We start from the raw sequence: 12,384 nt of genomic DNA, 5'->3' as shown, positions 1-12,384 counted from the left end.
GGCACCAAGCACCCCAGCCAGTCTCTTCCTAAACACCTCCAGGGATGGTGACTCCACCACCTCCCTGGGCAGCACATTCCAATGGCTAATCTCTCTTTCTGTTAACAACTTTGTCCCTACATCCAGCCTAAACCTCCACTGGTGCAGCTTGAGACTGTGTCCTCTTGTTCTGGTGCTGCTTGCCTGGGAGAAGAGACCAACCCCCACCTGGCTACAACCTCCCTTCAGGGAGTTGTAGACAGCAAGAAGGTCTCCCCTGAGCCTCCTCTTCTCCAGGCTAAACAACCCCAGCTCCCTCAGCCTCTCCTCATAGGGCTGTGCTCCAAACCCCTCCCCAGCTTTGTTGCCCTTCTCTGGACACCTTCCAGCCACAGAAGCTCTCTTCATGGGGGTGGCTTCCACTTCTGCTTCATGGCAGAAGGCAGAAGTGGAAAGGCACTTAAAAGTGCATTCAATACCACATTAGCCAATTTCAGCTCTCAAAAGTATTTGGGCTGGTTGGGTTCAGTTCCAGTTTTGGAAGAACATTCACACTGGCTCTCTGGGGAACTTCTTATTTTTCTCTACCAGTTCCTGAATTTCCACAGAAGATGCTTTACCTGACTCTATTCCTGTGTGGGGAAATTGGGCAGGAGGATAGGAGCCATTCACCATTTGTGAGATAGGTGAGATCATAGAATCATAGAATCAGGCAGGGTTGGAAGGGACCACAAGGATCATCTAGTTCCAATGCCCCTGCCATGGGCAGGGACACCTCACACTAGATCAGGCTGGACACAGTCTCAAGCTGCACCAGGGGAGGGTTAGGCTGGAGGTCAGGAAGAAGTTCTACACAGAGAGTGATTGGCCATTGGAATGTGCTGCCCAGGGAGGTGGTGGAGTCACCATCACTGGAGGTGTTTAGGAAGAGACTGGCTGGGGTGCTTGGTGCCATGGTTTAGTTGATTAGATGGTGTTGGATGCTAGCTTCGACTGGATGATGTCAAAGGTCTCTTCCAACCTGGTTAATTCTGTTCTAGTCTATTCTATTCTATACCTAGCAAAAAGTCAACCCCTTTTTTTTCCCTTGCCTTTGTCAACACAGACAGGCCAGGGCAGCAGAACTATGAAGTCAGCTTCAGTGGCAGCAGGGTCACCAATCCACTTTTCACTTGGGGTGTGTTGTTCACTGTGTGATTCTCTTTCATTTTAATGTAGAAGCATAGAATGCTTTGGATTGAAAGGAACCTGTAAAGATCATCTAGTCCAACTCCTCTGCAAGTGAGTAGGAGCATCTTCAACTAGAGCAGGTTGCTCAGAGCCCCATCCATGCTCACCTAGAATGATTCCAAGGATGGGGCTCCTACCACCTCTGAGTAACCTGGGTCAGTGTCTCACCAGCCTCAGCTGAAAAAAAAGTCTTCCTTCTATACAGTCTAAATCTTCCCTCTTTCAGTTTCAAACCATCAGCCCTTGTCCTGCCACAACAGGCCCTGATAGAGAGGTTGTCCCCATCTTTCTTATAAGCCCCTTTTAACTCCTAAAAGGCTGCAATAAGGTCTCCCTAAGCCTTCTCTTCTCCAGACTGACCAAGCCCAGCTCTTTCAGCCATTCTTCAAAGCAAAAGTGTTCCAAGCCTCTGATCAAGTTTTGTGTCTTCCTCTGGACCCTGTCTAACAGGTCCACATCTTTCATGTGCTGAGGATTCCAGAGCTGAGCACAGCACTGCAGCTCAATGGAGAGTTCCCTAAGGATTCACAATATCTTTAAAGTGGCTCCTAGATGTCTGTGCAGTCAAAACTTGCCTTTAACTCTGCACTTCTAAGGTTCCCAGGACAGCAAAGTCTTGGCCCGTGGTGGTAGTACCCAAACACAACTCCTCCATTGCTACAGCAGCTGCTCTTTGCTTGCCTTGAAAGGATAAGATAGAGGTAGAATGACCTTGACCTTACCCTGCCAGCTGCTCACAGCTGGATTTAAGTAGTGGTCCTTTTGGGTGCTTGTCTTCAGGCATTGTAACAATCTGCAAGGCACAAGGAATCGACCTCTCTGCCAGGTAGTCTCTTCTGAGTCACAGAACAGAATCATCAAATGGTTTAGGTTGGAAGGGAACTTTAAATGTCAGCTAGTTCCCCCCTCTTCCCCTTTCAGTGAGCAGGGACATCTTTAAGCAGATCAGGTTGCTCAGAGATTGAGGAACTGCAACTTTTTCCACCTCTTCACTTGATTTTGGCTAACCATAATATGAATAGGACTCATTTTCAGAGGGTAGTAGGCTGAACATGAGCCAGCAGTGTGCCCAGGTGGCCAAGAAGGCCAATGGCATCCTGGCCTGCATCAGGAACAGTGTGGCCAGCAGGAGCAGGGAGGTCATTCTGCCCTGGACTCAGCACTGGTTAGGCCACACCTTGAGTCCTGTGTCCAGTTCTGGACCCCTCAGTTTAGGAAAGATGTTGAGTTGCTGGAAGGTGTCCAGAGAAGGGCAACAAGGCTGGGGAGGGGTTTGGAGCACAGCCCTGTGAGGAGAGGCTGAGGGAGCTGGGGTTGCTTAGCCTGGAGAAGAGGAGGCTTAGGGGAGACCTTCTTGCTGTCTACAACTACCTGAAGGTAGTGTTGGATGATAGGTTGGATGCAGTGATCTTGAAGGTGTCTTCCAACCTGGTTAATTCTATTCTATTCTATTCTATTCTATTCTATTCTATTCTATTCTATTCTATTCTATTCTATTCTATTCTATTCTATTCTGCATGTCCACCTGATCTAGTTGAAAAGGTCCTTGCTCACTGCAGGGAGGTTGGGATGACCCTCCCAGCCCCAAGTATTCCCTGATTCTAATGCTGTTCCTCTTGGTGACAGCAGTAAACAAGGCTTGTGTGCCCCCTCAGCTGTGGTTTTGAAGGCATCCTTATCTATGACAAATTTACCCTACTGAACCATGCCATGCTGAAATGGGAAGCTGGACCCATTTTCAGATGGGTTTATAAACCACACATGTGGTGCAAGTTGCCACTGACCAGCTGATGGTCCTCTAGGGGGACCCTGGCATGGGCTCAGCCTGGCTCAGCCTGGGTGGGAGAGTTGCAAAGAGCTTCCATTCACGACGGGGCAGCACTGGGAAGCCTGCTTGAATCACTTCTGTTATTCCCTCAGCCTGGCCCTCAGCCTATGCAAACGGAGCTGGTATCTAGCTTTCCTGACAGCAGCTCCAACCCAAGCTGTCTTTGGCTCACAATCAAAGTCTGCAGGCTGCTAGCACTATCTGCAAAGCCGTCGCTCCCAGCAGCCCTGACAGCTTCTCTGCCGCAGAGTCGCCCATGACCTAACTTGATCAAATAGGCCAAGAAAGCATTATCAGCGCTGTTTGGTGGTGGGGGGACAGACCCAGAGACAGCATGAGTCACTTTCATCAGGAGCCTGCAACTCCTGCTGGCTGGAGCAGAGAGAGCTTTTCTTCTGGCTCACTTAAGTGCACAGTGTTTCTCGACACGTGCCTTGTGAAGGGCATCAGAGGTGACGGGAACATCTTTTCACCAAAGGAAACAGAGTCACAAAACAAGCAGGTTGGAAGAGACCTCCAAGATCATCCAGTCACACTGATCACTCAACCCTAACTAATCACCTAGACCATGGCACTAAGTGCCTCATCCAGACTGGTGAGAGGCACAGGCCATATGAGGAGAGGCTGAGGGAGCTGGGGTTGCTTAGCCTGGCGAAGAAGAGGCTCAGGGGAGACCTTGCTCTCTATAACTACTTGAAAGTTTGTAGGCAGGTGGGGGTTGGTCTCTTCTCCCAGGCAAGCAGCACCAGAACAAGAGGACACAGTCTCAAGCTGTGCCAGGGGAGGTTTAGGCTGGAAGTGAGAAGAAAGTTCATCACAGAGAGAGTAATTTGCCGTTGGAATGTGCTGCCCAGGGAGGTGGTGGAGTCACCATCCCTGGAGGTGTTCAAGAGGAGATTGGATGTGGCACTTGGTGCCATGGTTTAGTAGTCATGAGGTGTTGGGTGACAGGTTGGACTTGATGATCTTTGAGGTCTTGTCCAACCTTATTGATTCTATGATTCTATGACTTTTCTTAAACACCTCCAAGGACATTGACCCCACCACCTCCCTGGGCAGCACATTCCAATGGCCAATCTCTCTTGCTGTGAAGAACTTCTTTCTAACATCCAGCCTAAACTTCCCCTGGAACAGCTTGAGACTGTGTCCTCTTGTTCTGGTGCTGCTTGCCTGGGAGAAGAGACCAACCCCCACCTGGCTACAACCTCCCTTCAGGCAGCTGTAGACTGCAATGAGGTCTCCCCTGAGCCTCCTCTTCTCCAGGCTAAGCAACCCCAGCTCCCTCAGCCTGCCCTGATAATTTTTGTGGCCCTCCTCTGCCACGTGCATTGCTAAAGCCCAAACACTTTGAGACCCACAAGGGGAAGCCCTCAATTGTGCAAACTATTTTAAGGCTTCAGAACACTCTCCCTTGTGACTGACTGATCATCCTTTTCACAGAATCACAAAATGTTAGGGGCTGGAAGGGACCTCAAGATATCATCCAGTCCAACCCCCCTGCCAGAGCAGGAACACCTACAGCAGATCACACAGGATCACATCCAGGCAGGTTTTGAATATCTTCAGAGATATTCAACCCTCCTGGGCAGCCTCTTCCAGTGTTCTGTCACCCTCATAGGGAAAAAACTTTTCCTCCTGTTTCCATGGAACTTCCTATGCCTTAATTTCCACCCCTTGTGCTGGCATTGGGCATCACCCAGCAGAGCCTGGCTCCAGCCTCTGGGCACTCACCCTTTATGTATTTATAAACATGAATGAGGTCACCTCTCAGTCTCCTCCTCTCCAAACTAAAGAGCATCAGCTCCCTCAGTCTCTCCTCACAAGGAAGATGTTCCACTCCCTTATGCCCACAGCCAGGAGAGAGTGAGGCTCTGCTGAGACCTCTCATGGATCTCCAAGTCCCTTCCCACCAGCCTGAAGGGGAATGCTCAGAGCTTCAGTTTACAATGCTACATTTCCTCCCACGCTGCCCTGACAAAACGCAGGCTGCCCTAGAGACACCTTCTCCGGGATGACAAAGGGCCAGTCTGGCTCTCTTGCTGGTGGCATTGTTTGAAAAGGTCACAGGGAGACTGTGGCTCGACAGCCTGTTTTCAAACAGGCTAATAATAGCCTGTCCCTCCTCTCGGGCTGTTAATTAGGCTGTGCACAAAATAAACCTTCCCCCAGCAAATGCTCTCCTTTGGGTCACTGATTCCTTTTCCCTTTCCACATCTTCTTTTTTCCTTTTTCTCTTTCTCTCTTTTTCTTTGTCCTGTTTTCTTTTTCTCCCCCCCCCCCCCCCCCTTTCTTTTCTTTTCTTTTCTTTTCTTTTCTTTTCTTTTCTTTTCTTTTCTTTTCTTTTCTTTTCTTTTCTTTTCTTTTCTTTTCTTTTCTTTTCTTTTCTTTTCTTTTCTTTTCTTTTCTTTTCTTTTCTTTTCTTTTCTTTTCTTTTCTTTTTTCTTTTCTTTTCTTTTCTTTTCTTTTCTTTTCTTTTCTTTTCTTTTCTCTTTTCTTTTCTTTCTCCTCTCCTCTTCTCTTCTCTTCTCTTCTCTTCTCTTCTCTTCTCTTCTCTTCTCTTCTCTTCTCTTCTCTTCTCTTCTCTTCTCTTCTCTTCTCTTCTCTTCCCTTCTCTTCTCTTCTCTTCTCTTCTCTTCTCTTCTCTTCTCTTCTCTTCTCTTCTCTTCTCTTCTCTTCTCTTCTCTTCTCTTCTCTTCTCTTCTCTTCTCTCTCTTCTTTCTCTTTTCTTTTCCTTTGTTTTCTTATTATTTATCCTTTTTCCTATTCTTTTTCCTTTTTTTTCTCTTTTTCTTTTTTCCTTTTTATTTTTTCTTCCTTTTCCTTTTTATTTCTTTTTTATTTTTATCTTTTTCCTCTTTTTCTTTTTTTCTCTTTTTAGTTATCCTTTTTCCTTTTCTTTTTTTATCTTTTTAGTTATCCTTTTTCCTTTTCTTTTTTTCTTTTTATTTATCCTTTTTCCTTCTCCTTTCCCCCTTTTCTTCCTTTTTTCTTTTTATTTACTTTTTTCTTCTTTTTCCTTTTTCTTTTAATCTTTTTCTTTTTCTTTCTTTTTCTTTTTCCATCTTTTTCTTTTCCTTTTACTTACTTTTAATTCTTTTCTTTTTCTTTTTCTTTTTCTTCTTCTTTTTCTTTTTCTTTTTCTTTCCCTTTTTCTTTTTCTTTTCCTTTTCCTTTTCCTTTTCCTTTTCCTTTTCCTTTTTCTTTTTCTTTTTCTTTTTCTTTTCCTTTTCCTTTTCCTTTTCCTTTTTCTTTTCCTTTTCCTTTTCCTTTTCCTTTTCCTTTTCCTTTTCCTTTTCCTTTTCCTTTTCCTTTTCCTTTTCCTTTTTCTTTTTCTTTTTCTTTTTCTTTTTCTTTTTCTTTTTCTTTTTCTTTTTCGTTATCTTTTTCTTTTTCTTTTTCTTTTTCGTTATCTTTTTCTTTTCCTTTTTTTTCCTATTTATTTCTCTTTCTTTTTATTTTTTCTTTTTCATTTCCTTTTGTTTTTCTTCCACCCCCCCCTTTCTTCTTTCTTTTCTTTCTCCTTTTCTTTCTTTCTCATTTTCTTTCTCCTTTTCCTTTCTTTCCTTTTTTCTTTCCTTTTTCCTTTCCTCATTTTTTTTTCCCTACCCCTTGGTTTTGGTTTGATTTTTCTGTTTCTGTGTGCATGCTGATCCTCTTTATGAAGTCTGGGCTGCCCCTAAATAGCTGTTCCTTTCTGCTTCAGTAGCTGCACAGAGCACATGTGAGTGGTTGTGCAACCTCTCAGAGAACAGCACCAACACAGCCTGGGCAGGCAAAGACAGCAGTTCATAGAATCATCAGATCATTTAGGTTGGAAAAGACCTTTAAGATCATCAAACCCTGTATGAACATCAAACCCTTTAGGAACATCAAACCCAGCTGTTAAACCAGCTCAAGCAGACATCAAACCCATCTGTTAAACCAGCTCCAACAGATCATCACTAAACCACGTCCCTCAGCACCACATCTACACAGCTTTGAAATCCCTCCAGGGACAGTGTCTCCACCACTTCCCTGGGCAGCCTGTTCCAGGGTTTGACAAGCCTTCTGGGGAAGAAATTCAGCTCCAGCCCACAGAGAGCTGCCCTGAAATGGATTAGCAGCCTGGTAACACGTGTACCAAGTGATGGCTGTGTGACACACAGCACAGCTAGCATGCAGCAGAGAGTGCAAGTTCATTTTGCCATGCCAACATTTGGGCTTGATCAACACAGCTGGAGTAAAAGTAACACAGTAAAGTAAGGGATGAGGACACAGACTGGCTCACAACCTCAGTCCAGGTGGGTTGCAAGAGAAACAGGACACCCAGAACACTGGTGTTATGGTCTGAAGCATGTAAAATGCATGGGGCAGGAAAAGGGATCCCTGGGAACGATTCTGTTCTCCTCTTTCTGGAGAAAAGAAAGCTCAGAGGAGAACTTCTCACACTCTACAACTACCTGAAAGGAGGTTGCAGTGAGGTGGGGATATGGGTCTCTTCTCCAAAGTAACAAGAGATGGGACAAGAGGAAACAGCCTCTGCACCAGGAGAGGTTTAGGTTGGACATTAGGAAAAATTTCTTCATGGAAAGGGTTGTCAAACCCTGGAACAGGCTGCCCAGGGGAGTGGTGGAGCCACCAGCCCTCGAGGTATTTAAGAGATGTCTAAATATGGTGCTTAAGGACATGGTTTAGTGGTGACCCAGTAGCTCTGGGTTAATAGTTGGTCTCAATCTTCATAATGGTCTCTTCCAGCCTAAACGATTCTGATTTGAATGACTTCAGCCAAATGGAGCAGTCAGGCCCTACAGAAGTGATGAGCTGGAGGTGACAACACAGCTTGGCACATCTGCAAGTGTGTAAAAGGGATGGCAAGATACAGACTGGATCTGGAGAGTTGAATCCTAGCAAGGGGCTCAAATAGCTGAAACTGAGACAACTTTGTACCTTTTTCAGTCAAGAAAGCCTCATCTTTTTGACTCAGATCCCAGAGCCACTGTGGGAAACTGCTACAGCAGTTTTAATTTAGCACCATGCAGAGCTCAAACCAAGCACTGACAGGTTATTTAGGACCCTTCTTATTCCACATGAGCCTTGGGGGTTTTGTGTGAGGGGGTCTGGAACGCTTGAAAGACACAGGAAGCACTTTGGTGGATCAGCTCAGTCCCTGAGCAGAGGCTGGGGCTGACAGGAAAGCTGGGGGGTGGGGAAAAGCTTGGCCTTTGGGGGGACAGGGAAGGTGACAGCCCCTGTTTGTGGGGCATGAAATGTTCTGAACATCCCAGTGTGAATCATGTCCCCAGCAGGGAACCCACTGGATTCAGTGGTGCTGCTTCTTCTTGCAGATAACCTGATTGTGGTTGCACTGTACGATTTCTCTGCCTCAAGTGACCGGGACCTGCAGCTGGTCAAGGGGGAGAAGCTCCAAGTCCTCTCCAAGTAAGTGACCTGCTGCCAAAGAGGAGTTCAAAGATGAGCATGGTGAAGCTTGGAAAGGGTAGACCTTGGGATGAAACACCAACTTTCAGCTCAACAGAGCTCTGCCTGTGCCTTAGCTTTGTCCAGACCATGGCTCTGGGAACTTCCTTTTCTCTGCAAGGTGGAGAAGGTGACAGCTACATGCTGTCTTTGGGTTATAAATACTTTTAGGTCAGGTAGTGTCTCTGCCTGGATACTGCTGGGACCTTTTTCACTGCTGGTGTGTGTGGTTGCAGAAGTAGCATAAATAACAACAACAAACCCCAGCTCAAATGTCATATTTGGTGCTAATCAAGCTATTTAAAAGGATGTGGGTTGGGTGTAGTCAGAGGAAAGGACAGAATCTGGTGGTTTCATTTCACTTTCTTCTCAAATTCATGAGAGAAGAGGTTGATAGTTCATCTGTCCACCCCACAGCAGAGCAGAGGTGGTCTTAAGGGGGTTATCTGGCCTCCTAGGGCTGCTCCATACCTGATACCTCTGTGAGGCAGTGTTCAGACGTGGTATTTCTCACCCAGATGCTGTTGCATCTGATGGGGCAGGGCAGACTGCTGGGTGGGGTTGGCTTTTGGACGTGGCTGATGGAAGAGACAGTGTTGAGGGGGTGGGGGTGAAGCAGTGAGGTGTTTTGCAGAGGAGGGAGCAGAAAGGAGGAGCTCTGATGTCCCTGTGCGAGACAGGCAAAATAAATTCCACCGTGACCCAAATTTCTCTCCTCTCACCTGGGGCAAGCAGCAGAGGCTTTGAGTCTGTGACCACTTTGCACTTCCTCTGTGTTTGTGGTATGACACTGCCCACTCCAGAAGTCCCTGAGAGACCAGCAGTGGTGGGAAAGTAAAGAGTGACCTGCAGAACGGATTAAGGAGTGTTGGCCTATTTGCAGTGAAAAAAAAAACCCACCCCAAACCAATCCATAACCCATGGCTTAGCTGGTCAGGAATCCTCCTCCAGGCACTCACACTCTGTCTTCTGCTTGCTTTGCAGCGAGGGGGACTGGTGGTTGGCCAAGTCCCTCAGCAGTGGGAGGAAAGGCTACATCCCCAGCAACTTTGTTGCCCAAGTCGACACTCTGGAAGAGGAAAAGTAAGTGTGTGAGCTGATGGATGCCAAACACTGCTGCACTGCTCTCTCAGCAAGCTATGGGAACAGCTCTGTTTGCCACTACAAAGATGTCACTGCTGGGCCAGATAGCCAAAGGACTTTCATCAGCCCCAGCAAATGCTGCCCAAAAGTTCAGGGGAAGTTTGAAGCACCACGTGGGTGTGGAACAGGGAGGATGAGAGAGCTCCAGGGAAAGGCAGACAATACTTTGGCCCCACTGGTTGCATCCACTGTGGAAAAAGAAGTGTTTTAGGGAGAGAACATGAAGATTAGGTTTGAAATGGTGAATTTGCAGTGCCAGGGGCCATCACAGGATCACACAGGCTCACAGGATGTTAGGGGTTGCAAGGGACCTCCAGAGATCATCCAGTCCAACCCTCCTGCCAAAGCAGGACCATAGAATCTAACACAAGTCACACAGGGAGGTGGTGGAGTCACCATCACTGGAGGTGTAGAGGAACAGACTAGATAAGGCACTTAGTGCCATGGCTTAGTTGATGAGATGGTACTGGGTGATAGGTTGGACTTGATGATCTCAAAGGTCTTTTCCAACCTGGTTAACTCTGTATTCTGTGAATCTGTACAGCAGGGGTGTACACAGCTTTGCCCAGCAGCCCCTGCCACCTGGCTTCCTCAAAAACATGCCAGCAGCCCCAACCCATGTCCAGGCCCTTCTTTCAGGTGGGAGAGAGCTGAGTTTCTCCTGGCACTTCAGATGTTCTTCATGGACCAATTTTCCACAGACAGCAGAGCTGCCAAACACACATCTGAGCACCAAGATGTTCTTGCAGCTTAATATTTGCTAGTCTGCATTTTATCAGCTCACAGAAGAAATGCAGATCACAGAAGACCATGGAGAGAAGTGTTTAAAGACAGACTGAATGAGGCACTTGGTGCCATGGCATCAGGAATAGTGTGGCCAGCAGGAACAGGGAAGTCATTGTGCCCCTGTGCTCAGCACTGGTTAGGCTACACCTTGAGTCCTGTGTCCATTTCTGGGCCCCTCAGTTTAGGAAAGATGTTGGGTTGCTGGAATGTGTCCAGAGAAGGGCAACAAAGCTGGGGAGGGGTTTGGAGCACAGCCCTGGGAGGAGAGGCTGAGGGAGCTGGGGTTGCTTAGCCTGGAGAAGAGGAGGCTCAGGGGAGACCTTATTGCTGTCTACAACTACATGAAGGGAGGTTGTAGCCAGGTGGGGGTTGGTCTCTTCTTGCAGGCAACCAGCACCAGAACAAGAGGACACAGTCTCCAGCTGTGCCAGGGGAGGTTTAGGATGGATGTTAGGAAGAAGTTCTTCATAGAGAGAGTGATTGACCATTGGAATGTGCTGCCCAGGGAGGTGGTGGAGTCACCATCCCTGGAGGTGTTTAGGAAGAGACTGGATGGGGTGCTTGGTGCTATGGTTTAGTTGATGAGATGGTGTTGGGTGATAGGTTGGACTCGATGATCTCAAAGGTCTTTTCCAACCTGGCTAATTCTGTATTCTGTCTCCCAGGTGGTATTTTAAAACTCTGAGCAGAAAAGATGCTGAGCGGCTGCTGCTGTCCCCTGGAAACAAAGTCGGCTCTTTCCTGGTCCGAGAGAGTGAAACCAGCAAAGGTGAGATCCCCACAGCTAAGGGAAACTCCTTGTGACTGCCACAGCTTGGAGAACCTTCCAGACCTGAGCTGCAAAAGTTCAGCTGTGTCTGTGTTACCTGGCTGAGCAAAACCAGCATTTGCTGGGCTCAGCAGGGCTGTAGAAGTGAGCTGGGGATTTGGAGGGGAAAGCTTATAGAATAGAATAGAATAGAATAGAATAGAATAGAATAGAATAGAATAGAATAGAATAGAATAGAATAGAATAGAATTAACCAGGTTGGAAAAGACCTTCATGTTCATCAAGTCCAAGCTATCATCCAACACCATCTCATCAACTAAACCATGGCACCAAGTGCCTCATCCAGTCATCCATCATGAACATCTAAGTGCTCTGGTGTCTGCAGCTGTAGGTGGACAAAGGAAGAGGAGGCAGCTGGTCCCTGAGTATGTTGGAATAGAATAGAAATAGAATAGAATAGAATAGAATAGAATAGAATAGAATAGAATAGAATAGAATAGAATAGAATAGAATAGAATAGAATAGAATAGAATAGACCAGGTTGGAAGAGACCTTCAAGATCATTGTGTCCAACCTATCAACCAATCCAACACAACCTAATCAACTAAACCATGGCACCAAGCACCCCATCAAGTCTCCAATCTCTCCTCATGCTTCCTTCTTGTGTTTCCTCCCCAGATTCCTACTCCCTGTCGGTGAGAGATGGTGATTCTGCTCATGGGGACATCATCAAACACTACAGGATCCGCTCCTTGGACGGTGGGGGGTATTACATCTCCCCCAGGATGACCTTCCCCAGCCTGCCAGAACTCATCCATCATTACAGTCGTAAGTGGTTTGCCTGGCTTTGTCTCCTAGGAGTAGGTGGGCAGAGGGGCAGGAAGAGGACTTACTAGCTGCCAGCATCACTCCATGTGATCCCATGTGCTCCTGCAAGCAGAGCTTGGGGATCCACATCCTGGTTTTCATCCTAGGGCATTGAGAGGGTAAGCTCTGCCCACAGGCCCCCAGAGAAGGGCCACAAGGATGAGCAGGGGGCTGGAGCTGCTCTCCTGTGAGGACAGACTGAAAGAGTTGGGGCTGTTCAGTCTGGAAGTCTGGAGAGGAGAAGGCTCACAGCAGACCTTCTTGTGGCCTGCCAGTATCTGAAGGGGGCTACAAGAAAGCTGGGGAGGGACTTTTCAGGGTGTCA

At 47.1% G+C, this 12,384-nt stretch overlaps 1 protein-coding gene across 1 annotated transcript in view; it reads left to right on the top strand.

Annotated features, from left to right (window-relative positions):
• BLK (BLK proto-oncogene, Src family tyrosine kinase) overlaps positions 1–12,384 on the top strand; it is a 39,512-nt gene that overhangs the window by 11,606 nt on the left and 15,522 nt on the right. Inside the window, exons 4-7 of the mRNA XM_054180151.1 lie at positions 8,362–8,455; positions 9,479–9,577; positions 11,089–11,192; positions 11,871–12,020. Of these exons, the coding sequence (XP_054036126.1) occupies positions 8,362–8,455; positions 9,479–9,577; positions 11,089–11,192; positions 11,871–12,020 (447 nt within the window). The remainder of the gene's footprint in view (positions 1–8,361; positions 8,456–9,478; positions 9,578–11,088; positions 11,193–11,870; positions 12,021–12,384) is intronic.

Source organism: Dryobates pubescens, chromosome 3 (assembly GCF_014839835.1).
Source record: "Dryobates pubescens isolate bDryPub1 chromosome 3, bDryPub1.pri, whole genome shotgun sequence".
Classification (NCBI taxonomy): Eukaryota; Metazoa; Chordata; class Aves; order Piciformes; family Picidae; genus Dryobates; species Dryobates pubescens.
The sequence above is the reverse complement of the archived record's forward strand: the minus strand, read 5'-3'. Positions and strand labels throughout refer to the sequence as shown.